The sequence below is a fragment of the Embiotoca jacksoni genome, unplaced genomic scaffold, assembly GCF_022577435.1.
Source record: "Embiotoca jacksoni isolate LCO1_2020_lvr unplaced genomic scaffold, fEmbJac1.0.p SCAF_14, whole genome shotgun sequence".
In the NCBI taxonomy this organism is placed as follows: Eukaryota; Metazoa; Chordata; class Actinopteri; family Embiotocidae; genus Embiotoca; species Embiotoca jacksoni.
In genome coordinates, this window is record NW_027185274.1 from 13,152,031 (window position 1) to 13,179,780 (window position 27,750).

General features: G+C 40.5%; 3 protein-coding genes across 4 annotated transcripts in view; all 3 read left to right on the forward strand.

Moving 5' to 3' along the window:
- LOC138197511 (multiple epidermal growth factor-like domains protein 6) lies at nucleotides 1-6,750 on the forward strand (the record flags this gene model as incomplete). Its single annotated transcript, XM_069148389.1, has 14 exons — nucleotides 1-48; nucleotides 427-583; nucleotides 1,236-1,415; nucleotides 1,912-2,103; nucleotides 2,613-2,762; nucleotides 2,913-3,016; nucleotides 3,417-3,619; nucleotides 4,206-4,426; nucleotides 4,561-4,707; nucleotides 4,835-4,999; nucleotides 5,140-5,291; nucleotides 5,498-5,666; nucleotides 6,059-6,167; nucleotides 6,675-6,750. Coding segments are annotated over exons 1-14 (2,073 nt in total), but the record flags the coding sequence as incomplete, so codon positions are not given.
- LOC138197322 (uncharacterized) lies at nucleotides 6,717-24,411 on the forward strand. The gene is made up of 28 exons (XM_069148069.1): nucleotides 6,717-6,811; nucleotides 6,986-7,111; nucleotides 7,616-7,795; nucleotides 8,620-8,844; nucleotides 8,989-9,115; nucleotides 9,298-9,497; nucleotides 9,597-9,809; nucleotides 9,928-10,073; nucleotides 11,127-11,254; nucleotides 11,419-11,563; nucleotides 12,413-12,545; nucleotides 12,700-12,852; nucleotides 12,968-13,094; nucleotides 13,193-13,404; nucleotides 13,494-13,656; nucleotides 13,922-14,010; nucleotides 14,844-15,004; nucleotides 15,574-15,688; nucleotides 16,214-16,410; nucleotides 16,490-16,532; nucleotides 16,634-16,777; nucleotides 16,914-17,249; nucleotides 17,426-17,523; nucleotides 17,610-17,716; nucleotides 17,828-17,907; nucleotides 18,673-18,701; nucleotides 18,797-18,928; nucleotides 19,370-24,411. The coding sequence occupies exons 1-28, from the start codon at nucleotides 6,754-6,756 to the stop codon at nucleotides 19,883-19,885; spliced, it is 4,383 nt and encodes a 1,460-aa protein (XP_069004170.1). The 5' UTR covers nucleotides 6,717-6,753; the 3' UTR covers nucleotides 19,886-24,411.
- The window catches only part of scn3b (sodium channel, voltage-gated, type III, beta), a 9,437-nt gene continuing 5,621 nt past the window's right edge, over nucleotides 23,935-27,750 (forward strand). The window contains exons 1-3 of one of the 2 annotated variants that reach the window (XM_069148071.1): nucleotides 23,935-24,709; nucleotides 26,345-26,523; nucleotides 26,636-26,864. In XM_069148071.1, coding sequence (XP_069004172.1) covers nucleotides 24,655-24,709; nucleotides 26,345-26,523; nucleotides 26,636-26,864 — 463 coding nt within the window. In that variant the 5' untranslated portion in view covers nucleotides 23,935-24,654. The remainder of the gene's footprint in view (nucleotides 24,710-26,344; nucleotides 26,524-26,635; nucleotides 26,865-27,750) is intronic. The other variant, XM_069148070.1, reaches the window with a different exon arrangement.

Below are 27,750 nucleotides of genomic sequence, written 5' to 3' on the forward strand. Positions count from 1 at the left end.
ATGAGGCTGGAGGAAAAGGCAAAGATGCCTGCAAACCATGCCCTCTTGGTAAACAAGAAGTAACTCTGTAAAAGTGACATTTCTTTGCCCTGTACTAATTTATCCACCTCACAACAATAACACTGTTGCACTGTTGGTTGTTTAAACCTTTGCACTATTGTTGAGTTAGTTTAATTTAATATTATTCTATTTTTATTCTATATATTGTGCATTTTTATATTTAATATTTTTTACTCTGTTATTTTTATTGCTTTACCCTGTATCTATAAATGCTGCTGTAGCGAAAAAAAAATTCGATCTATCTGGCTTCCTTCCCTCGCCACTCTGAAGATGTCCTTACTGTTCGAATGTCTTTTGCCAGGCTGGTTCCAGGATTTACCAGGACAGAAAGAGTGTGTTCCCTGTCCTCCTGGGTTCCAATGTCAGTCACTGGGTCCCAGTCCCACCAGGGGGAGCTCCACTGGAGTCTCCAGCCCTCTGCCCTGCCCAGCTGGCTACATCTGTCCCAGGGAGAGTCCAGACAGTCAGCCGCTGCCATGCCCCAAAGGCAGCTACAGCCACAGCCAGGGTCTCACCACCACAGGTAAAACCTTTTGTGAAAAGAAGAACCAAGAGCTATTCACTTGCATTTCTGGCTAGCTTTTTTTTCTTTTTAGGAAAAAAAATATATATATAACCTAAAATTAATTTGGACAGTAAATGCCTTTTTTTGTTGTTGTTGTTAGATGTATGTGGTCTAACTCTTAAGGGCTTCAGTCAACAGTTTATTATTCAAATCTGAGATTCCTTTTAATACTTCATATATTTGGAAACAAATTTGTTAAAAAATATTAAATCTCAGAAACTATACCTGGCTAACATACTACAGGTCTGGTCATCAAAAGAACTACAAATATATTCACAAGCATTAACAAAGAATATGGTCAACTCCTTTGAAGCTGTTTCAACTAAATTTGATTAAGAGACTTTTTTTTTAAAATTAATATTATGTTAATGCATTTAATATTTAAAGCACAGATAATTTAAATCATTTTATAATTAAAAATGATTACATGAACACTACAAAAACAGTCTTTTTGAAATGTATAAAGATTATTTTTTTTAAATGTTCCTTAAATCTCACTGTCTTTAGACACTTCTGCAGCATGTAGGCAAGTGTTGATGGATCTCACCTGGCAGGTAGCTGGTTTCGCTGTCAGGACTGAGGTCAAAGCTGTCATTCTCTGTGTTTGCAGGTCAGTGTTTAGGGTGTCCAGCAGGTCACTTCTGTGGGTCTGAAGGTTTGGTTGAGCCTTCAGGACTGTGTGCTGCTGGGTTTCTTTGTCTGATGGGTGCCAAGGTGCCAAATCCAACTGACAACAGCACTGGATCTCTCTGTCCACCTGGGATTTTCTGCCAACAAGGGCTTAAAGCAGGTAGATGTAATGACCTTAAATCCCGAGTTTATTAAAATTAATTGTAGATATGAACTGATTTTACTCAGCGGTACCGTCTGTATAGCTAAAGCTTAGTCTTATCCCTCTGTCCCATGGGGCTTCTTTTTTTTATGCTAAAGCCATTTAAAATAGCTGTGCTCAGTGACATTATCCTTCATTGACATCAGGCACTGAACTTTATATTGAGTCAATACCACATTCAATGCCTTGCCGCTGCAAATATTAAGTAACAGTTTTAAATGGGTGTGTATGAAGTTTATGTTCATGACGCCTTTTTAAAGTGGATATCTTCTCTGAGAATAAATGAGATTTGGGCTGAGTCCCACATAGAGATCTAAAAAGTTACTGTGAGCTGTAGTAATGAATATTCACTGGATTTATTGACAACAACAACAGTTGAATATATCTTATAATATTTTAAAGTTCTCTTTTCATTAAAATCTGTTCGTTTTTCTTTGAACCTCTTGTGTTTAAGGTGATTGCCGGGCAGGGTTTTATTGTGACTGGGGCTCTAGCAAAGCAGATCAGGCTCTGTGCCCAGCTGGTTTCTTTTGCCCCAGTGGAACACCAGTTCCCATGCCTTGTCCTGCAGGAACATTTAGCTCTGAAACAGGCAAGACACATCAGAGCAACTGCACCACCTGTAACCCTGGATACTACTGTCAAGGTGGGAAACATGGATGGTCCTAAAATTCCAGTATCTGCAGCAAAAATGTGAAACTACTTTTGTGTTGTTTTTATGTAAGCATAAAAAACTATTTTGAGAGCCGAAATTAACCCAGTAAGTAAAAAATATATGAACTGAGAATTAAATTATTTGGATTTCAAAAAATGCTTGGCCTTACAGTTTTGTTGGTTTTGGTCAGAAACTTTATAATTTAGCTTGTGTCAAAAAGTTTTGGTTGCGAATCAGAACTCCTATGGTTGTAAGTCAAAAGGTTTTGGTTGCAATGATGCGTTGAGTAGGATGCAATTGAGGTGAAATCCAGTCAGCTCATCCTATCTAAACTAAGTGACAATTTCACAGCATCAGAGAATCAGTTTCTTTAACAATGCAGCTGTATCTTCAAATGTAATGATGGCAGACTTTCCAAAGTTTTGCATGTAATTATGTTAATTATATTTGACTTTATCAGATATCTTTTGTGTTTATTAACTTTTCTTGGTGTGACTCAGCTGAAGGTACCGTCCAGCCTGCACTGTGTCCTGTTGGACACTACTGCCCTGCTGGTCTGACTCTAGGACTGGAGTTCCCTTGCCCACGTGGCACTGTGCAGAGCCAGCTCGGAGCCTCCAGTCCTGATGCCTGCCTGCCCTGCCCTGCCGGTATAGAAAAAATATTGTTATATTCCACAACATCGTTAAACCCTAATTCCATTTTTTTTTTTAAAACTTTAAAAAGAAAACCTACTCGTGTGCATCCTAGTCTGTGTTTCAAATCTTCATGATGACTGTATCTGTTCGTGTTTCCTGCAGGAATGTTCTGCTCTCGGTCTGGTCTGTCCCAGCCCACAGGACTCTGTGAGGCAGGATACTACTGTCCTGGTGGATCAACCAGCCCGAACTCCACTGAGTTTCAGGTGTTCCTCTTGTTCTCTGTTGCCTCTGTGGATCCACAACCTGGTGATGTTGGCCAGCTACCTTTGTCCTTAGGGAAAGGTCCTTAATGATATTGGGGACCCTTCAACCTTTAATCTAATTTCACCTTTATGTCAACATTCATGTTCACCACAAATATCTTGATCAGATTTGTAGATTGTAATAAAAAAAAAAAAAAAAAAAATACTAAAATGCTGATAAATCACAAAAGGGCCACATTTCCAGGGGGTGCTGTGGTTATTGATGCTTCCTTGACCATGAACCAATTTTCTTTGAAAGCTATCATTAAGCATAATGCAGTATTATGCATTCTTCGATTCCAATTATGCCATCAAATGTCATTAGTGTTACCATAGTTTTGTTTTATCCCATTTTTCTCAGGGGAATTCAACCGGAAGCCATCTTTGTCCATCTGGCCATTACTGCCCCTCTGGCTCTGGCTATCCCTTCCCCTGCCCTGAAGGCTCTCTTTCCATCTTTCAAGGACTTAAGGAAGTAAACAAATGTCCACCCTGCCCACCTGGACTGTTTTGTGACAGTCCTGGAATGGTAGAGCTCTCAGATGCCCTCCCGTGTCACGCTGGGTAAACACTTCTGCACTTGTTCCTATACTTTTTGAGTTTGAGCTCTCCTCGCTCTGAGTGGATTGTCACAGTTTTTTGGGGATAAATTTACTTCACCATCTTTAAACCCCTTCAGTGTTGCCGAGGGTTCAGTTTATTTCTGTTCATATGCTGTACATAAGAAGATCTGAGAACACTTGGGAGAAGTGTAATTAAAATACAGTGCAATTCAAAGACATTTCATCCATAAAACATTCATTTTAAACATGGAAAGTTGTTTAAGCAGTTTTTTTTTTTTTGTACCTTCAGCTGCTATATGTGATGGTGTAAATAGTTAGAACTGAACAATTCTAATTTAAAAGTATAACCCTAACTGTTATGGTAAATGCATTCCTGTCAAATTGCAACAGCTGTGCTCTAACAGAGAACATTATTCATCATTGCAAAACCAATAATTGTAATAACCATCATTTAAAATGACACTTACGTTGAGGAGTTAAACTGAAATGATATTTTCTCACTCACAGATTGTTCAGTCTCATTAATGTCAGTTTATGGCAACATTTATGACATGAACTTTGATTTCCTTGTTTACTCCTCCCTTCAGGTATGTGTGTTTGAGTGGCAGCTCCAGTGCCACTCCATCTGATGGTTCCCATGGCTACATCTGCCCCGCTGGACATAGCTGTCCTGTTGGTTCAGCAAGGGAGGTGCCCTGTGTACCTGGCACCTTCAGTCTGGCCCCTGGAGCAGCCCGCTGCATTACATGCATCAAAGGAACCATGTGTTCCTCCTCAGCCACTCAAGAGCCCTCAACCTGCCCAGCTGGTGAGGATGCGATGATCAACTTTGAATGAACAGTTTAATCAAATCGGTTACCTTTTAAGAAAAATAGCAGCAATATTGTGCAGTGATCAGATTTTTATTCATGCAGTAATATTGAATTATTGGTTTATTTCTAGGTTATTTTTGTCCTGCTGGCACAGCCCTTCCTCAGGCTTGCCCTTTAGGAACTTTCAGCAACCAGACAGGTGCCCACTCTCTCTCTGTCTGCACACCCTGTCCCTCTGGAGTGTACTGTGGCTCATATGGAGCCTCAGCACCACAAGGTGACGGCACACTAAGATATTTGAAGACTTAATTTAGCCTGAGAGCAAATCGAGCACCTTTATGGTGACTTTGTTAAACCGATTAGTTACAGATAAACAAACTGATAGTGTGTTTGTTTTTGTCTAGGTCTGTGTTTGCAGGGTTATTTCTGCCAAGGTGGAGCTGTGGCGCCAACACCTCAGAACTCTGACCACCTTCCCAGGAATGGGCCTTGTCCTGTTGGCCACTTCTGTCCAGCAGGGTGCCTCTCCCCAAGTCCATGTCCTCTTGGCAGTATTCGCAACACCACTGGTGCGCCTGGTTTTTAAACTCATCATGAAATGGCCTTTTTCTGTTGAGTCACAACATTGTTTGATTAATTGAATGTTGAATTGATTAAGCCTGTACATAAACTATGTATCCTGACTGTTACTGTTGTCTTTCTGTCATAGGAGGTGTGTCCATGGAGTGCTGCTCTGCCTGTCCTGCAGGACACTACTGCTCCACGGAGGGTCTATCGAAGCCCAGTGGCCCTTGTGCTGCTGGTTTCTACTGCCCTTTTGACTTCTCTTCAACAACTCCATATGCCTTCCTCTGTCCCAAGGTAAAGGTTATCAATATACATTTTCATTCTTTTTGTCCAGTATTCCCCCTCTTCCACTAAATTCCCTTCACCCCCATTATCCATTGTTTTGATTGGTTACCACGCATGCAGGAGCTTTTTCCCCATTATTATTATTATTATTGTTATTAATGTCCAGCCAAAATGTAAGCCACCCCCTCAGATGTGCCTTTATCACTCTGTCCTAGGGCCACTACTGTCCAGAGGGCTCTGCCCTGGCCTTGCCTTGTCCCACAGGAGAGTACCAGCCAAACCCGGGTTCAGATCGCTGCATCCCCTGTCGACCTGGATTCTACTGTGAGGAGGCCATCGTGGGAGAGCCATGGCCCTGCCCACCACACTCATTCTGCCCTGCAGGTATGCTAGAAAGACAAGTTTAACTATGAAGGACTAAAACTTTCCAGCTCACTGATTATCATGCTATACTTTGTCTTGTTTGTTTGAATTGCACATCAAGTTGTGCTTTTTATGAGGTGGTGATGGAATGCTAGCTGTAATTTTAATTTGGTTATATTGACATCAGCGGTATCCACCTTCTCTTAAAACTTTTGAAAAGAAAGTTATTATTTGCCAAGATGATTATTTATTTGTTTAGTGAACATTATCCAGAACAGATCAACAATGGGAAAAAAAATGTTTCATTAGACTTTATTTTATGCAAACTAAAGTAAAACAAATATGGCTGGTGGAAGTAATGCCTTTGTGTTAATTACTGTGTAATAAGTCATGCTTTGTGTTGTTTTTTTCAGGCACAATGGTGCCTCAGCCCTGTCCTAATGGGACATACACTGTTTCAAACCAAGGAGGACTACAGGAAGAGAGAGAGTGTTCACCCTGCCCTCCAGGGAAGTTCTGCAGGTATCCTTGATGCATCACAGCTACCCTGCATGCAAGCAAAAAAAAAAAAACAGGGCATCTAGTGCATTAACATACATTATGTTCATGGACACACAATTTGGCCCATGCACATCCTGTCCGCACATAGAGACAAATGCTAAAAGGCAAACACTCATCTCTGCTTTGTACTCACAATTAGCCTAATGCAGGAGTATATCGTGTTCAGGAGTTACAGTTCACTGAACAGCTAAATTGAGATGCATGATTTTAATGAATGTAGAGCATGGGAGGGGAAAATGTTAAATGTTAAGTTGGTAGAAATTACATCATTACTATTCTATCTATTCTTTCTGTCCTGATGCCTGGGAAAATGTTAAATGCCGAGTTGGTAGAAATTACATCATTACTATTCTATCTGTCTAATGAAGCATACATTTTAGTGTCTTCTAAATGTTACTTTGTGTGTAGATGTTTCTGTGTGTATGCAGTGAATCTTGTGTTTTGACTTGATCAGTTTATTTTCTTTAGGGCTGGTAGGATCCAAGGTGTTTGTGCTGCAGGGTATCTTTGTGTTTCTGGGAGTGCAGATTTCACCCCTCAGGGCCCAATGTCTAACCTGACCCAGTGCCAGTGGGGTGTGCAGTGTGCTGGACCATGTCCACCAGGTACGATACATTTTAAAAACCAACAGTGCTACCAAGAATTGATATTTAGATTCTATGCAGACATTTTTGTTCTTTATTCTCAGTTTGTATAACTCTTGAGATCATTTCTACCCCAGCTTTTAGTGAAGTTACTTAAAATACATTCTTAAAAACTGAATGTACTTTTTATTTTAGGTTTTTATTGTCCTGAAGGCACACAACGGGCTCAGTTGTGTCCTGCAAATACCATCAGAATCTTCCCAGGAGGTGCCAGCCTACAGGACTGCTTACCCTGCCCACCTCAGTATTGGTGTAAACCTGGTATGAGCTGATTTGCGTGCTTAGACGTGTTTCCTACCTGCTGTAATTAGGTTTACTGGGTCAATAAACCAGGAAGGACACCGTGTAGTTTGAGACTCCTTACAGTTAACCTATACAAACAGTTTTCTGTCCTGATGCCTGGGAAGCAGCCTGCTGCTTGATTGCTACCCTACCAGGCAGTCAACTGCACTCATGTCAACACAGTATACTTAAATAACTGCAGGATTGGAGAAGTCTGTGACTCCAGTTAAAACAACAGGCTTTCAATTAGAAAGAGGCAGGAGACCCTGCTTTGAGAATGATGTCTGAGCCCGGGCTCATTAAAGGTTAACGAGTAAGAAGGATGGCCAGTGGCAATATGAGCCATAAAAGTGGATAAGTAAATAATTGAAATAAATTATTCAACTGATAAAAACAAGCGCAATAAATGGGCCATAAAACTATACCACCGCAAACAATATATACATTTTGTCTACATTTTTAATTTGTTTTGTTTGTATGCAGGAGATTCAGTCATTCATTTGTGTCCTGCTGGCCAGTACTGTGATGGTCTGCCTGGCAGTGACTACAATGGAGGGACAGGACCGAGGCCATGTCCTCTATACACTTATCGAGCTTCCCCTGGAGCAGACAGCAAGGGTGACTGCCTGCCCTGCCCCGCTGGGTCACACTGTAACAGCACAGGTGCGACATACTGTACTTCACACAGAGCAAAGCACAACATTTAAAAAAAAAATGAACTCAGATTAAATATACAAATCCTTTTTTTCTGTCAAAGGTGATTTCCCCCCTTTTAATTCTGTTATTTATTGGTCCTATTGTATACTGTAATGAGGTGTAAAATACACCTTAATAGGCCTCTCTCTGGTGGGTTTGACTTTACACTTGTGAGGACAGTTCAAAGACAATTGCCTTTCTGGGTTGTTTTAATTTCAGTGTCAGTGCACACGTTTATACTCATGCATGAGCTAAGAATGAAGAAAGTACAATGAAGTGAAGGCACTGAATTTAAAACTCGTCACCTGAGGTTGCCGTGATGGTTGAGTGATCTCAAAAAAAACAACAACAAAAAAAAACTTTTCCAATCCCCCTCACAAATGCATTGCGGTTCAGATTGAATTTAAATGTTACTTAAACTCATGGATAATCCCCTCCTCTTCCTCTGGTCCTTTGTATGCTTAACTGAGTGCTGCTTAAATACGATTAGTAAAGCACTACACTTTTGCTGCAGCCATTATGATAAACTTCATGATTCAGTTGTTACTTCATTTTAAACCGTGCTGAATATGTGTGGATTAGGGGTGTGCTATATGGTATTGTTAACAATAATATACATTTAAATTTTAATATAACAAAAACTCACATCGTAATAATGACAATATTTTCATTTGAGTTATTTTGGTAATGAATCATACCTGTCTGTGCTCTGCAGTTGCTCTTCTAGTTTATAGTTTGGTCATTGTGTGTGAGTTGATGAAGAGGTTTTTAAGAAAACTATTATTTTCCAGGACTTACAGACTACTCTAACAGTCCCTGCCCACCTGGCTTCTGGTGCAGTGGGTCTGGACCCCCCATCCTCTGCCCAGCGGGCACAAAGAGGCTGCTTCCTGGAGCTGCTGCACCCAACCAATGTAAACCCTGTGCAGGGGGAACATTCTGCCCAGACCCTCGGACTACAGGAAGGCCCAATGTGGAAGGGATACCCTGTAGGGCCTCTTATCAATGTCCCGTTGGTGGGTTTGTCAGCACATTTTATAATGATAGCATACAGAAGCTAATATATACAGTAGGTCGAGTCTTTTTTTTTTTTTGGTATACTTTCTTCCCGAAACACTGCAATGAGGTTCTTCTGTAATGGGTTTTTGCTCGTAATCCAGGTGCAGTTTCAGAGAAGCTCTGCAGAGCTGGGTCATACTGTGGACCTCAGACTGCTGAGCCTCAAGTCTGTCCAGAAGGTTATTTATGTCCCGAGGGATCCCATTCCTACTACAACCCCAAACAACTGTGAGTGCATGAAAGGTCTAATAGCCTAAAACCTGGCATGAAAATGGCTGGATGTCTGCTGTAACATTCATATGACGAGGAGAGGCTTTAACTGTTCAAAGGATGAAAGCTGAATGGGTTTCGACTAATTCTGCTGGGTGTTGGTTATAGCTTTATAAATAACCTGTTACCATGCTCCACAGCTGTCCGTTTCCCTATTACTGCCCAGCCAACAGCTCTGCCATGAAGTCCTGCGAAGGGGGTTTGATGCCTGTCAACACCAGTGGGCTAAGGGGATCCAAAAACAGCTGCTGTAGTGTGTGTGAGGGGGGCACCTATCGTCCATACCTCTCCCCCATTCTGCAGTGCCTTACATGTCCACCAGGATACTATTGTCCCCCAGGTACTTCATATTATGAAAGGAATTATAATCAGCTCAATTGTAAAATATTTTTTAATTTCACTGCCTAACTCAAAGTGTAAACTGATTCTAATGCAACAGGTACAGACAACTACAAGAGTAACCCTTGCCCCATTGGCTATGTCTGTCCCATGGGATCCTCCCAACCAATATCATGTCCGCCTGGCTCCTTTGGCAGCCGCACTCATGCCAACAAAATGGGCGACTGTAACTCATGTCCAGTTGACACTTTCAACCACCTGCCTGCTCAGAAGGCCTGCTTTCCCTGTGGCAGCTCCTCCACCTCACCAGCTGGTTAGATATTCAGATAATTTATTTATTTTTGCAGTTTTGTAGAGAAAAGTTTCAAAAGTGTTGCTCATCTGTACATGAAAGTATCTCTGTTGATCATATGTCACACTTGTTTCCTCAGGTTCTTCTTCTTGCACCTGCATTGGTAAGAACCGTGCCTTCCAGTATTCTGATGGCTCGTGTTTGTGCAGAACTGGTTTCATCTTCTACAATGAACTGGATTTCAAAAGCTCTACTTCTGACAATGAATTGGACTGCCAGCCTGAGGTCAGTAAAACCAGGAATATTGTTTAAAAATCTGTATCCTTTTATTAAAGTGTTCCCCATCTTTGTGTGTGTTCACTCAAATATATAAACTTGAACCTAATATGTGTTTTTGGTGTGGATTGAGAGACACGTTCTTATGCAGCACAATAGACTTAGCCTGCACCCAATTTTCAAATGTCTGATGTTAAAGTATCCCAGAAACATGCAAACAATTCAATTCTGGCTGGCAAACACATGGAGACCATAGTGAAGCGATGGTTCATGGTGATTTTAGCCTTCCCTATTTGTAAGCTTTGTCAAAAAGGAAAGTTTTAAGCCAATACTTTAAAGTAGGAAGTTTGCCTGGGATGACCTTTAATGTAGGATGGAGCTTGATTATTAAGGGCTCTTTAAGTCAGGAGCAGAATTCCAGATTCCAATTTTATAGGAAGTTGAAGTAGAAAAGCTAAAATGGGAGGAATATGGTTTTCATTGCTAGCTCCCTACAGCACTCATATTGCAGCTTTGTGGATCACCTGGAGGCTTTTCACAGTTATTAACACATCCTGACAACGGAGAATTACTGTAGTAATAGATGAGTGGATTAATTTCTCCGCATCGTTTTGAGACGGGATGTTCCTGATTTTGTTAATGTTGAGTGGATGAACGAAAGGAGTCTTTTTGATTTGCCCTATCCTGACCATAAATACCTCTAAGATTCCTCAGTGGGGCTGAAGGCCAAGGCTATGTCATCCAGGGTAACGATGTGATTGGATAAGAAGTTTCAAGGGTGTTTTGAGCCCAGTACTAAAAGTTCAGATTGATTTGTTTTTAGAGGTAGACAATCTCTCCCAACCTGTTAAAACAACGCTACATTGATTTGACACCATCATTTTATAATATTGTTTCCACATTGTGTTTTTGTGAGATAGAAATCAATATGACAATGTGAGATGGGGAAAATATCTTCCTGTACAGTTATGTACTGTAGCTCATTCCTGAATGATGCAACAAACGACAACATCCTGGTCTCTGAAGTATGTCCTCTCAGGTGTCTGTGTTTATGTGTTGCAGGTAAACAGAAGATGTGCCGCAGGAGAGGTACGTTTGGCAGCATCCAGAGAGTGTGTGTTGCCATCCCTCCACTCCTGTAATATCACCTGCGGACCACATGGAGGAACTCTGGATGTGGAGATGGGCATGTGAGACATATTTTTATTTTTCAACTTGTTCCTACATTGTAGCCTATAGAGTTAACTACTGGCAATAAATGAATAAAGAAATATATCATTCTTTCTTTGTAGTATATAACCTGAAATGCGGCCACTCTGTCTCTTGTCTTATCTGCGTGATCCTGACGCTTCAGCTGCCAGTGTGAGCGATATGTGTCCGCTGAGGAGCTTTGCAATACTTCCTGCCTTTCCAGACTGCCTCAACTCTCTGCCAAGCTCGAGCCAGACGGACACCTGCTGCTCAGCCTCAGAGAAAGAGGCAGCACGGTCTGGGCCAGGGTGAGGGAAAGCTGACAGGGCCACTGACAAACTGATGATCAGCCGCACCTTGCAAGCACATAGAATTATCCCATTCAATCCCATTATTTACCTTATACCCACTGATCAGTCACTCAAAATGTGTGTGTGACTGAGGGGGAAGGTTTTCGCAGGCTGCTACAAGAAGATAAAAATAAGCACAAATATGACATTAGTATTGTACCGATGCAGCCAAGAGACTTCTCAGACCGGAGGGTCGACCTACATCGATTAGTTGGCAGAAAGCTCAGCGCAGCAGTTATCAGCGCCTCAGCAGGACACATGGAAAAGTGTTGCAGCAGCAGATTGTGTGATATCATTGTGTATGGTGAAGGGGAAGTTATAGATAATGAACTCCTCTCACTACGAAAGTTCACCAGATTGGCTACTTGGTCCTATCATTTTCCACTAGTTTCATCATCTATGTGCAGGTTTTTGTGCGACTGTGTGTAGCCCCGTCTACAGATATATAGCATCTCCAAGTTTTTATCATAGTTTGCCAGCTGTTTATGTCCACAGATTATCATTTTAACAACCACAACAACAACAGCAGTCTTTGTGTCTAGTGCAGGATATTTACCTAAATTCCTTTTTAGTCATGGAGAGCACAATTTACAGTAAATGTATAGAACATTATTTAAAACAGATGTAATACACATATTGTACTACAGAAAAACTGTATACTAGATTCAGTACTCGGAAGAAATATGATTATGACAGACAATCACAACATGCCACAGTTGATCACACACTATTGGTTCAATTTATGTAGCAAGCTGTTGTATCATACTGCAGTTGCTTTTCTCATCTGTTGTTTGTGTTTATTTCCAGTCAATAATGAATGTTTTAGGACCGGATATCCATGTAAACAATATTGGGAAAATACATTTGGTCCAGTTTGACTCTGAGGGAGTGTTTGGTTGGATTCCCACACAAAAAGACATCGTCAATCACTTTCTGTCAGGTAACCAGACTTGTCCTATTGATTCATGCTTTTTCTTTTCCTATGCTTCTACGGAACCTGTTTGTTTTCTGGATCTGATATCATTTTACAGGAAACTTGAAATTTCAATGAAACCCCAACCATGTAGATCTGACACAGATGTATCTGTATCCAGAACCAGTAGAAATCCTAAACACAACACCCAGAAACAGGAAAAGCACAGAAGATGATGATGGTGACCTGGGTGTCTTTCCTCGAATCCCCAATCCCATTGCCTGTGTCTCCTCTGGTGACATGCTCATTTTTCATCTCTCCATCAACCACACTGGTACCACTGATTGTGTATACTTTTATGGTGGTTTTATCATTAAATCATGATTTATTTATTTTTTTGTGTGTGTAAACACTATCATTTTACTCCTAACTATATTTAATTTTCTAAGACCGCAATCGCAGCCACTTTCCGGTGTATCCAAAAGACCACCTGTTCAACAGTAACCCCAGCTGGGACTTTGGTGCCTTCAGAAATCTGCAGATACTCATAAAGCAGACAAACTTCAACTCTTCAAGGTAGTGCAGAGTCCACACAGTATTCATCATCTTGAATTTCTTTTTGTAACAATAAGCTTTTCACTCCTCTCGTCTCCTTTTTCTTCTTCTACCCTCAGGTTTGCTCATGTTTTTTCAGATACAGGGAAGTATGTATTTGTGGACAGCGCTGTCCCTCAGCGGAGTATGGTAGTGGTGGTCAGTGAGGAGGGGACAGAGTGTGACCCTAGGGCTGCTGTATTTCAACCCATGACTCCAGCACAGTTGGTCAAATATGGGATTGTCAAGCAGCACAAACTCAACCTTCTGCCTGACTGGGGAGTGATTGCTGGTCGGTATTTTTATTGTTCAGTATTTTGTGGTGCAGAAATTCGCCCTTTTTATTTTATATATACATGATACAATGGGAACTGTGTGCAGGGATCCTGAGTCTGCTGTTGGTTGCGGTCGTCGTTCTGACCACCACAGTGCTCGTTCTGCGACCCGGCAAAGCAAAGCTTGTCTCCCAGTGGAGGACAAAGCCGAAGTGGCGCAGCCTCGGGGAGCCCCTCTGTCCGGTGGAGTGTGTTTGCAGCAGGGAGAGGTGTGTTGGTGTGACAGGAGAACTAATGTTGTGTAAGTGTCAATACACTGATGGTGGGTGACCTGGCAGCAAATACCTTGTGCCTTTGTTTCTGGTTTTTTGATGGTAAGTAGTATAGAGGCAGACGGGAAACAAGGGGGAGAGAGAGGGGTGTGACATGAAACACACCCTGTTGTACACTACATACAATTACATATAACTTTTAAATACGAGACAAAAGATACACAGCCACACATTTACAAAAATGTTTATATTTGTGTTTCAGCATAGCTGTCCCAAGCCACGGTGGCTTCCTTGCCAATAGAGGTGTAGGAGAAGGAGCAGAGGCTGAGGAACCAGCTGTTTCAAAGGGAGGTAAGTTCTCAGTTTAATATACTGTGCTGCACCCTCTTTTTAAAAGTAGAAACATCAAATCTTTGAGTAAAAATGCAAGGAGATTCTGCTGGTACCGGTCATTGTGTGGGTGCATAGTGAGTTTGTGGTCAGTCGTACGCTAAAGATGATTTTCTGAAGTGTAGTCTGTAATTACCACAATTAATTAAGTCTGTGTACAATTAGATAGAGTATCATCTATCAAAATACAATATAGTTTTTGCCCAGGTCAACCTAAAGAATATTTATCCTTTTGTAAATGACTGCAACCATGTTTTGGTTAAATTCAGTAAATAAAACCACCAATTTTTGTATTTTCTGCACTGCTTCAACAACCTGGTCAATAACTTCACTAATACACTTTGGCAACTCTTTTCCATCTGACTGGTTTTCAATACACTTGCCGTTGTTTCTTCTTTTATCTGCTGATAAGGTTTGAAATTGCAGTAAGGTAGAGTTGACTTGAGTGTTTCTCAGTTAATGCTCATTGCATTATTCATTCAGCTTGATAAGGTGTTTAAATGTCCATTGGCCTAGTCATTATGAAACCATCTCGCATGACCAGCTAGCAGTTAACAGCCTATTCCCCATTTGATTGATGATAAAGAAAATAATGGCTTATATCACACTCTAAGGACTTTTGCTGTTATCACTAAAGAAAGACTACTAAATTATGATGGAGCCAAGCTTTTGATTTCAAGGTGTAGTCATGCACTGAGTGTACCTCCTCGAGTCTTTAGGATGGCATACATACCCCCGCTTTTATCAACCCATTTCTACCTTATCTATTATTGAATTTATCTGCTCTTATTTAGGAAGAGTGTCTGGCTGCTGTGATTTGGAGGAGTTTAATGTGAAAACTCTGTACGACAAACTAGAGGATCAGAACCTTCATATCGCCTCACAGCTGGCTCGACACCGCAAAGACATACAGGAGTTTTATAGAAGTATTTGTCAACAGACTGAGTCACTTAAGGTGAGTTTTATTGTAGTGAGAAATGAGTACAATAAATTATTCATGAATAATCCATAAAAGGTTTTTAAGATGTATATGATGCATTTATTAATTATTAATCATTTTCTAATGCTTTAGAGATCAGTTATAAGACATTGAAATGAACAACTTGTATGTTGCCAGGGTGTAGAAAAGCCACATCCATCATGCTACTTTCCTCTTTTTTTTTTATTATTATATAATCTAAGTAGTTTATGATTGGACTTTAATCCAGATGTGCTGCAGCCAAACTGTCTGTTGGAGGGGTCCCACTGATACATTTTCTACAACCTGGCAACTTAAAATGTGTTCTCATTAGTGGACTACAAGAAATGTATAATACATTAGTAAATTATATATCAACCATCAATAAATCCATCCACTACATCTTATAAACTCTTTACAAATGTGGCCTTAATAGAGAGTGGTGCCAATTTTCTTTCAAAAAAAGAATTGGCTAATGGATATGTAATATTTAAATGTTGTTGTCCTGCCCACGTCCACAAGAAAACAATGTAAAATTGTATTATTATTATTTTTTTTTTTAACAGAATGTCTTTGAGAATATGGACAATAAAAAACTGAGTCTTCTTAAAGAGATGCTCCTCCATAATGTAATGAGGGATAAACCATCCAGCAGCAGCACGGGGGAGAGAGATACACAAGGTAAAACTAAATAAGGATTTAGAATTCTTGCAGAGAACCAGACCTCGGTTCTTTAAGATAATGAAGCTACAGCCTGCAGCTAATTACCTCAGTTTAGCATTAATGAGCAAAGTGTAAAAACTGCAATTTGTACTTTTACGGCAAGTTATGTGTGGGTTAACTAAACGTTAGAGGGGCTTGTAGGCGGACAGATGCCATGCTAGCTGTTTCTTACAAAGCTAAGCTAATTAGGTGCTGGCTAGCTTTATATGCACGGATATGGGAGTGGTATTGATCTAACTCTTTGCACGATAGCGAATAAGCTCAGTATTTCCCATCATGTCGGGTTATTACTTTTTGTGCGTCATCACATTTTGTGCTTGTGTGTTTTAACAACTTCCTTTTTTATTTAATGGCTAAGCACCTAAACATGCTGTTGTTGTGCTTTAAGAGTCTCAAATTTGTGTCTTATTCCTACTATGTCAACTTTTTCTTGCATGAAACTGAACAACCCCACACCCCCCCCCCCCCCCCCCCCCCCCGAAGCTGAGGCCTCTATATCATTACTGGGAGCTGTTCTCAGGTCAGTGGAAGCTCTCTTATGCAGGCTGACAGGAGAAGCGTGGCAGAACCAGGACTTGCCTGGTCCCTCCTTCTGTCATAGTGGTCCTCATGATACCAGGGAGTGTGAGCGGCAGGCTGGGTACATGCAGCCCAGTGACACCAACATGTGCTATACACAGGTACAGCAGTGGCATCAGCTCTTTTTGGAGCACATTTTAAAATAACAAGCGGTTAATTTCCTTTTCCAAATGTCCACAGTTTTCATCAGCAAGTATGACCAAAGCTCTTCCCCATGAGCAAGGTTAGGAACAAATATTGAAATGTACAATGGTTTGTTGCATTTATGAGAATATTAGGATATTACAGTGTGCTCTGTAAATATTGTATTTCTCTGTTCTCTAGTCCATGCACTGAGCACAGCTCCCTGTCTCAGTGATCATGACCTGGCCAAGCTGGTCTCCATATCTCCTCTATTCAAGGCCCTGCAGGAGATTCAGCAGTCGTTACAAAACCTCTCCACAGATGAATCAGATCCTCTCAACAATGGTACAGAAACATGATACAAACTCTCCGTTCAAGACCTCAGAGAGAGAGACTGGCCTCACAATGAAAGTATCATTTAATTCTACTCAATTCTAAACATGAAATCATGAAGCCTAAAATACAGCCTGTTCTGTTTTAGCAGCTGCAGAGCAGCCTGTCCCGGGAAACCATGATGGACAACTCATCCCGACAGCGCTGGATAACCTCTCACCGCAACACTCTGCAGTTTTCCTGTTTGGTTGTCAGGTGATGCAGTTGCTTGCAACATGCCCCCTGTTTCCCTCCATTCTTCTGCTGCTGGCCAAGTCAATCCCCTTTTCATCGTCCTCCTCTAATGAGAGTCTGCTGGCACATTGCTCGGGGGACTTTTATTTTGATGCGACCAATCAAATCCTTTATCTGTCAGAGGAGAAGCTTCAGCACGCGGGACATTTCATTGCTATCATCCTGCAGTCCATGGCCCATATAGCATCAGGTAATCAAAAAGACTCTTTTAGAAAACAGTCATGAGAGCCAATCTTGTGTTCTGGTTTCACAACAGTCATTTGTAGTACATTATAATACCACTGGCAATCATCTTTGAAAGCACAAAGTATGTAATCTTCTTTGGAAACAATATGATTTCCTTTTTTTTTTCTTTTTTAAACCCAGGATCCAAATCCCAGAGCTTTATGCGAGCTCTCCATGAGGCCATTTCAGCTCTAAGCCTTCAGCTGTTCAACTTTTCTTTCAAATGGACCACAGCAGAGGTGTGTAAGTGCTATTCAAAGCTCACTCATCATTCTTATACCGCACGAGTGGGAACAGATAACTTTTTATACCTTTTGTTTTACAGTCAAATTTCGACAATTCACAGGGGCGGCACAGCGCATTAGTCGAGGAATTTCTCAACATTAGAATTCCCACAGAAGCCCACTTCACTGAGCACCTATTAGCCGGCAGGTTAGTGAGAAAGATAAAACCCACAACAGGGTATAGTGTGCCCTTATAAGATACACCAATATAAATAAGGCAATTACAGTAAATAACTTTTCTGCCCTTCTTCCCATTTAGACTCGAGAAATATAAATGTTTCAGGTTGGAGCAGCTTATCGCCAACCTCAAACAGAGTTCAACTCGGGGCATCGAGACAGGTAGGACCATTGTTGATTTCTAGTTAGATGCAATTAAGATATAATATGCTAAATCAATGGCAAGAGTTGTTCTTACCTAAACTGCTCCCAGGATGGATAAAATACTGTAAAACCATACACGTTAGTATATGAAATGTTCTATTTCACACTATGCATCTGTCTCTGCAGAGCAGCTCTATAAATATGCCAATAATGACAGACTTGCATTCACAAAAGAACAAAAGTGGTTGATAATCGAAATGTATCACCATTTAGAGGCTGAATAGTTTCCAAATGAGTTAATAAAAATAACCTCGATATCACCGGTATTCAAAATCAATATACTAAAATGCATAGCCTAGTATAAGGAGCACAAACTTTTGACCCTTGATCAATAGATAACCTATCAAGGTCTTAGTAGCAGCCTTGTACACCCTTTGCTCATGTATGGATGGTTTGCTGCTTTCAAACCATCATTTTTGGTTGTCTTGACTTGATGGCAACGCCAAGCTATTGCATTATTTTACAATAATAATTCTCCCAACTATTTGTGATTTTCAAACCAAAGTTGTTTCTCCATTTTTCTCCCGTCACAATATATAAGCATCACTGAACTATTAAAGGAAGTCGGGGAGAAAAAGTCAATTTTTACCTCTTGAATCACTTTCAAAGCTTCTGTTCCACTAGACTGGTCCAATATCTGAGTACACAAAGTTCATGGCTTTAATGACAGCATACCAATGAGCACTGAAGCTATTCTGAGTGCTCATTCTTTAATTTCTGCAGATTTACCACCAAAAGGGACCCCAGTGCAGGTATCACGAACAAACCCTACACAATGTTAATTCAAAGGAATAGTCAACGTTCTCCGAGCACCACACATCACTTATCACCTTTTCCTCTGCTCCAGATGTCGTGTATAGAGGAAGAAATTGATCGCATGGATGAATCTTTCTTGCTGCTCAGCATGCAGCTACAGAAGAGGGCTCAAATGAGCACATGGCTGAAGGAGAGAGACAACAGTGCTGGAAGCCCTCCTGCGGTAATTAGCCGGAATATTACACATTGCATAGATAATTACATAAACCAAAGAATACATCTGTGAGATAATTTAGTTTTGTAGTGAAAGGAGAAATGTATTCTTTGTGTATTATTTCCTGCCAATTTCAGTAAGGTGAAATATTTGTTTTGATTTCTTCACTACTCATTACTGTAACATTTTATACATATAAATTACATATCACCGCTCATGAAAATGTATCGGAGCAATAAGTCATTCAAACAAACTCACTCTTCATTCTGATATAAATTAGCTTTTAGTCAGCCTCGACTAAAAGGAAAATGTGTGATGTGCATGCATGGATATGATGTGTGCCTGCATTTGTATTCTCGCATTACTACTTGAGACTTTGTGCACTAATTAATTTGCATCTTTTACCACACATCATCCACAAAACATAGTCTGTGATCTATTCTTTTGCAGAGGTCAACACCAACAGGCATGCCAAGCCTGAGTCGTAATGGAACCGTCCTGCTGGAACTGAAGAGACGCTATGTATCACAGCGCCTCAATGAGCTCCAAATCACATTAGGCCAGATCAGACGGTGCCAGCAGCATGACAGCAAGTCGAAAGACGGGACAAGAGGCCGTACACAAACAGACAGCAGCATCGCTCAGCAGGGAGAGAGGGAGCTCTACCCTGGTGTAGATGGCTGCAATCCCCCTGATGGCCAGCGGTGGGACAGTATTTCAGCTAGCCAGAGTCACAGCCAACAAACGCAAGAGACCGGAGGTCTTGATAACTATAAACTGGAGAGTCATATTTCCGACCTGCAAAGTACTAACACTGTCCAGGGAAACAACCGTGACACGTTACTGGACGGCCAGAAGCCAAAGAACCAAGATCAGCTGCATCTAAATGTCCCAGGAAAACAGGAGCTAAGCAGTCAGATCACCACAGAAAATACAACTGGACAAACGGATAGTGATGACCAATGATCACAAAGTGGATCTCAATATGGATAGATGCTGACAAATCTTTTTTTTCCCTCTTAACGTGATCCTTTTTGTACTCTCTCCTGTGGCCTAAAGTTATCAGGTTATCTCCATACAGTATAGCATTCTGTCTTGTTTTCTGAGTAATGCTCAGTGACCTCTGTCTTAATTTGCACCAGCTTTTAAACAATTCGGCTGCGTTCTCTTTAATTATCTGACAGAAATCATTTCTGGCCGCACTCGGTGGCTTGACACCACCTGTCATCTTGTCCAAATAGTTTCTTAGTCAGGAGTTAATGCTGGGCTCTAAGACAGGCTCTGTTCATTACCATATTCTAATTAAGACAATAAACTTCAGCTGATGAACACACGGTGACACCGGCGCTTCTGTGCTGCGTTCTGATCACGACAACGTCTCCCTCGTGTAAAGGTGACAACCGACGTGTTTTCATGAATATTTAATGTTAAACTACAATAAGTCTCTCCCCTTTTCTCTGTCTTGCACACGTGTATGTTGTCTAACCTTTATACTCTGACCTCTTTTCATTTGAGTGAAACATCTTTACAGATGAACCAGGAGAACCTAAAAGTACAGCAACACAACTTGAAAGCCAGTTGGATCTGCCTCAGAAGAGAAGTCTATGTTGTGCGACTGCTGCTTTCTTCTGGTTCAATGGTTTATCTGACGCACAGGGTTGTGGGTCTTATAATAGAAAGGCAGTATTCCTACAGGGGGCTGTGAGCCAAATCAGAAGGTCAGATGGAACAAGTCTTCACTTACTATCAGTGTTAGCTCTGAGCTCTGTGCCAAGCCCCCCCTGGTTGAATTTGGCAGTGCCCTGTAGCTGTGTGTGTGTGTGCGTGTTTGTGTGTATTTGGGGTGTGATTCAGTGACTCCCTGAGATTATATGCCTTATCAATTAGATTAGCTGCTATGCCAGTGATCTGGCCTGTGTGTCTATCTCACAGTGGGACACGGCATCATACGCTGCATGTTGAGCTGCTCTGCAGTCGTGTGAGTGTGAATCTTTGTGTGGTAATTTGTCGTAGTACAATGTTATGTTTGCTCTAGTTGTTTAGATCAACACATGGGGTATTTTTTGGAAGCCTAGCTTTGTTTGATGTTTATGTAGGTATATGTGTGTGTGTGTGTGTGTGTGTACACACACACGAGTAGAATCCTACTTCCACTGCTTAAACCAAACTGCAGCTATAAGTGTTTTTTTTCCCATAGGCAGCACTTGAGATTTACATTTCAATTTCCAACATGTTTGATCCATGGCTGTGTGCTGTAAATCACGTTTTAATCTTGAAATCCTTCCAAATCCCTAGAAATCTGCTATTTGTAGTAGATCCTCGAGGAGCCCTGCATGCTGTCACTTCTATACTACATACATTAGCAAACGCATAGTCTTTAACCCCCTCAGTGGTGAAAGGAGGGTTCTGATCCTTTACTTTAGTAAAAAAAAAAAAATAATAATCCATTACAACTAAAAGTGCTGCATTGAAAATCCTGCTTAAGTAAAAGTGCATAAATATTAGCAGCAATATGTGGTTAAAATATTATGGTAAAAGTATGGGTTAGGTCTTTCTTACTGATATATTCTTATACATGACCTCAAATTATTAATACTGAAGCATCAGTGTGTAAGCAGGGTGTTACTGTTGTAGTGGAGCTACGTTGAACTACTTTATATCCAGTTTTATATCCACGGGTCGTCAGAAAAATACTGGCAGAGGAAATAATTTTTTTTTTTTTTTTTTTTTTTAACTTGTATTGAACTGAAACCATGTGAGAAGTTCACGGGGGAAAAAAAAATACTGTGTGTTAGAGCTGCTAATAACTTAGAAATCTGAAACTTGACCCAGACTACACTGCTTTTTGAAACACGTTAGAAGTCAGTAAGGTTCAAAACCACTGCTTTAATGATGTGTTACATTGTACTTGTTGTTTTGTGTTGGTCCTGCCTTTGTGCTGTATTCATCAAATGTGTGCATGTTGTGCTGATAGCCTTTCGACCTGAACACAGAGCAACACACTGAAAACATGTTATTTATTCACCCTTGCCTGTAAAAAAAAAAAAAAAAACAGAGCTGAGTTTGAAGCGTCCTGTTGTCTTCCTGACTCACCGGGCTGTCGTTAAGCAGTCACCATGGCACTGCATTACTGTTGCTATGGTTTCCTTATCTGCAGGATGTGGTTCGGCGAGGCCTGCCATATTTAGTCTGCTCATCAATTTGCCAGCCTCTGATGCTGACATCAACAGGAGAGTGCACTTCGCTGCGTCTTTGCTCTTCTTTCTACATGAAAATCTGCACCAGTAACTTTTAAGCATTATAGCAAAAACCTGTTGAACCACTCTTTGAACACTTGTCAGTATTTTACAGCTCAAACATCCAAAAGGTGTACTCATTTTTATGTTTACAGATTGATACAAAAGAGAAATTCACTTTCATTTTCACTTGTGTAAATCTGAAACAAAAGAGGAACTGAAATTCTCACCACTGATTCTTATTCTCTTTGAGATTAATCCTCTCATTATTACAGATACAAAGGCTGCAAGATTAAACACTGTGATGTCTGAGATTATCGTGGTTCTTTCAGGGATGAGGCTGGATCACATTTTCATCTTGACCTGGTTTTCTTTGTTCTTTCACAAAGTTGACTGATAGCATCAAACATCACAGCAATTCTAATGAAAATATAGAAATAGTATCCGCCATGGTGAATTGAATGTAGACAAAAAATACTGATTGGCATATTCTACTCTATCAAATGTGATAATCACTCAATAAGAAGATGTTCTTCCCTGGGAACAGATAAAAGAATTAAACTGAAATATTTTTGCATATATTAGCAATATGTAAGAGGTTATTTTGTAAATAATGTCCATTGAAAGGCCTTTTCTTGCCAAAAGGGAATGAATATAGATTAAATCTGGGAATAGATTTCCCTCGAGAAAGCACATTGTACGTGCATCAATCTTTTGATGTAACCTTGTTAATATTCATATTGGATGTAATGCTGGTCTATAGATCAGAAAAATACCACTTCATCACTTATTTAAGCTTCAACAATAGAGACAAATCACTGCAGTTTTCATTAAGAGAAAAAAAAAAAGTTATCACACTGTTCAGCAGGCACTTCAGTGCTCTCTGTTATAGTTTGTGTCTGCGTGATGGACGGGAATTAGGGTCGCATTCTTTTACTACCTGAACCACTAAATCAGTGTAGCTAAATTAGACCAATGGTTTCTTCTTCTTTAAGTCATTAAAGAAATGAAAAGAAAAGAAAAGGGAGGCAAAAAATGAAATGAAGCATGAAAGAGTTTGTGCCTGAACGTCACACAAAAGATCATGCCCTTTTAAAAGCTAACCTCCAGAGGTTGGAAGTGTCCTGCACACTGTTCTTTTTCAGTTTTAAAGCTGCAGTCAGTCAACTATATAAATGAGTCTGCATGAGTTTAGCAATGATTTCAAAATACAGACTCAAGTTGTGAACGGCTACGTGTTTTAAACAATTTTATGGTTTTATGGAGGGATATATGTAGATATGCATGCATATTGTGGACAGTTTGTAAACCTGCATTGCCCTATTCCTGCAACCACATAGTTAGAAATGTGGCTATATTATTTTTTTTACCACAAAAAATATTAAACATTGAACCACTATATCCACTTAACGCTGTTGTCGTTGGGGACGCTGGCATAATGCAAGTACAGATGTGTAACAAATGAAATGTCCTGAGAAGGAGCTCTGCAGCTGCTAAATGAGGTTATATAACACTTGACAAAGATAATTATGTCTCACTGCTCTTATTACAATAAATAAAACTGATTTGCACTACATTTTTTTATGTACAACGATGACGCGCCATGCTTGGTTTGTTCAGGCCCCTGCAGTCAACAGAAAAGCAAATGCAAGCAGGCTTACATGATGATTACGTTACCCAAATGACAGTAATATGGTCATGCACATTGTAGTGTAGGAGGGAGGGACTCACGCATGCGTATCAAACCCTCTGCTCCTGCCAGCGATAAGTGACTGCTGAAAAAACAAAGGCAGTGAGCCGCGGCTGGGAAATGTCATCAGTCATCCTTAATGGAGGAAAACTACTTCAAACAATCGATAGTGTTATTCTTTGAGGGGTGAAATAAGAGAAGTGATCTCGTTGGTTTTGTTGGTTGTGTGTGGACAGGACTCCAGATCCCGCAACAGTAAGTGACTAAAATCGGCTTTTGAGAATCCACAGGTTTCCTTCTCTTCGCTTTGTTTTTATGTTCTAAAAACATTTGCTCTGTGTTTCTGGATGGATCCAGACTGAATGACAGCAGTTGTGGTCGGAGAAACTGCCGTGTCACCCAAGAAGCTGTCTCACATCCCGGACTTGTTTATATCCGAGTGGAGGGAAGGATGAAGTTAGTTCTCTTTTTAGATGCGGAAATGCGGAAAAAAGGCTGTTGAAAGACTTGCATTCTCAGACGAGCACGCAAAAAAAAAAAAAAAAAAAAAAAAATAACAACGTCGATCCAACAAGTCTTTCAGGCATTTCGTAGTTGGAAACAATTGTCTTTTCGCAGACATTTTGGTTTGGATTTTCAGCCGTGAAGAGGGAAGTTACCTGCGCGCTCATCTGCCGAGGAGAGGCGCTGTCCGTGGTCCTGAAGTCGTTTCAACCCTAATCTCATCTCAGATCTCGTGTGAAGACAATTTAAGACACAGCAAAAGTTGAAGAGACACTGTCCACCAGCAGCTCCAGAAAGAGCTGAATATGGTAACTCAATACAGAGTTCATCTGCAAACTTGGGTACTTTTGATTTTTGGCGGTAAGTATAACTGCAAGACGCTACACATCCCTTGTTTGATTGTGAACGTTGCATAGTGGCAGATTTTTTTTTTAGTTGCATAGCCACATAGAAATGGCTTGTGAACCATTCAATTGGCTGTGAACTCAAAAGCCACTTTCAGAGCAGTCCCACTGCAGAGTGCAGCATCGCTCAGTGTTGTCAGGATTTAGGCAAAAATAAATAGATCCATTGAACAGAGGACATCAGGGTTAAGCTTTTTCTTCTTTTCTTTTCCCCTGCTCTAGTTTCCTCCCTGACTCTTCCTCTCTGTCTCCTTGTTTTTCTGCTCCCTTTCTATGTGTTTGTGTGAGCACTCACTTAAAAAAAGAAAAAGAAAAAAAGGATAGAATCAATGTTGTCACTGTTGGCCTGGGGGCTTTGTGTTATATAAGAGCACTGGGCCCTGCACTGTAACAGTCACACAAATACAAGAGATCCGTTGATGTATTCATAATCCCCTTGAATTTTTTTTCCCCCTACATATTTACTTACAGCCATCCTACCATTATTGTCCCGCCTGCAATGCATTTATTTTGCAAATGCTTTTGTCTCTTGTTTGCCCACAGTACTTTACTGTCCTCCGACACAGTTTCTGTACTCTTTATTCCTCCCTCTGCCTGCAAATAGGCAGAGGCCATCATTAGTGCTTTCTGGTCTGGATGATCTTTGATTTGCTATTGTGACTCAAGTCTCTCCAGTGCTCACAGAGCTGTATAATTAAATTTAACACACACTGAGATTTGAATCTGGCTCAACGTTGATTTCAATGCAAACGCAGAGTACAAGAGCAGATGACCTCGACACGACCGCGTAGGTCAAGGGTTTTTTACTACAGATAAAAAAAAACTGTTCTTGTCACAGTAGACTGTGAGGCTATATTATGCCAGTCATTAACAACAACAACAACAAAAAGACTAAAAGTTGTGTTGCTGACTGCGACAGTTCTACGGGACACTTTGATTATCAGGATTAATTGTAGCTGCGTCTTTCAGCACCTCTGAAATGCTCTTACATTTACATTACACCCACTTTGAGGCACCCTGGTTTGGTTCAGTGACGAGTATTTAACACTAAAACTACTTCGGCAAGATGTTTATACTTTTTCTTTATCAGGAGAACATATTTAACACCTTTCAAATTATATTTTTTTCATCTGACATGATTAACTTATTGGAAAGTTACGTGTACTACTACTTCTCCTTGTTGAAAAATCTAAACTCCGGGATTATGCAAATATTATTTTTTATTGTAAAAGTTGAACATAATGTCTCCCACTGAAATGACAAGTCCATCCTCAATTTTTTGTGATATCAGTTTTCCTCATTATACTTTGATTGGCTTTCAAACTAGTTACAATGTCACATGTTCACCCTGTAAAGATACAACTTAACCTCAGGTTTACGATGAGCATAGATAAATGTTGCCCCCTTTAGCCGAATGTGAAAACAGCCTTCTTCTGTCGGACTCTGCATGTACATCACGCTGCGCAGTGAAGGTCAAACAGCCAAATAAATAACTAGGAAGAAAGCCAACATTTTGAGTAAAGAAGGACTTTTGATCTTCATCACATCGACAGTTGAGTTGAATCTGTGTAACCTCTCCATGCTCTTCTAGTCCACCTGAGCAGGCCAGTATGTGTCGAAGTCCCGTCGAGGACAGAAGCCGTCTTGGGGAGAGACATGAGGCTGACCTGCATCTCCTGCATGAAGAGGGAGGAGGTCAAACCAAAGACAATTGTGGAATGGTACTACAGGCCAAACAAAGATGAAAACACAGAGCTTAACAGAACTCTTGTAGGTTGCTGCTACATTCTTGTGTATGATATGCCATGTTGTATTTCTGTATATACATGCGTGGACTGTATGATCGTTTTAAGCGTGTCTACATGCTTTTCCTCTCTCTTAGATATACCTATTTGCGGATTCCACTGGCAAAGACCAGGGCGGGCCTTTTAAGGGCCGTCTGAGATGGAATGGGAGCCAGGACTTGCAAGACATCTCCATTATAATCACTAATGTCACCTGTAACGACAGTGGTTACTATGAGTGCCACGTTCGTCGTGACTTTGTGTTTGGCTTCTTCAATCCTTCGTTCTTCCTCATCAAGAACATCACACTGAAGGTGAAACGAAAAGGTGCGCCTAACTTTAACTTTCTTCTAAGATATTCAACGCGGTTTTACATATCAGTATAGTGAACTAAAAGTGCAACATAAATATGAGCTATTGTGAGGCCAGCATTGGTCCATCAGTGTCTCTAGAGCTGGTTGTTCTGAAAAATCAACCCGTAGAACTACTTTATTTTAACCAGTACATTAACAACTGAGATGGATAGATTTGATCAAAAGAGTTTTTGTTTTTTTCAGCATATCTGATGGTTTCACTTCAGTATTGCACATTTTAACACTGAGGAAGATTAGTCTGTGGTCTGTGATGAGTTCTGTGCACTGAGTGCTCCACATGCCCATCATTTCATGTTGCATAAAGTGTTTATCAGACAGCGTCAAGTGGGTTTTTACAATTTATTATATATTTCCAGCTCCTTCTTTCACTGAGTGATGCGTCAGCATGAAGTGTCTGCTGCTAATAACACCACTTTCCTTCTTCCTCCCTCTGTTGTGATTGAACGGATTCAAGAGGAATAATTGTGTGTTTTGTTTTGTCTGCCTTTGTTGTCCATCAAAGCTTCTGTTGTCAGTGAAGGGGTTAATACAAACCAGCTACTTTGCTATCTATTATAAGGGGTAATGTATTCTGCTTCCTGAATGCTTGGCTTGCTGAATGTGTCATTTTCCACTTTTATCGAATATACAAAACAACGTGTATATTTGGAACAAGTTAACTCTCGCCATTTCCTTAACTTTAGATTTTCTGTATATGCTTGCATATGTTATAGCTGACTGTCAGAGGCATATAAAGATAGGACAGTTGCACTCCTATGTTTGGATTATAGTCAAAAACAGGAGCAAATTTGATGTGAAATGCAACTTTTAGAAATATCATTTAGTTTGATTTATTCTAC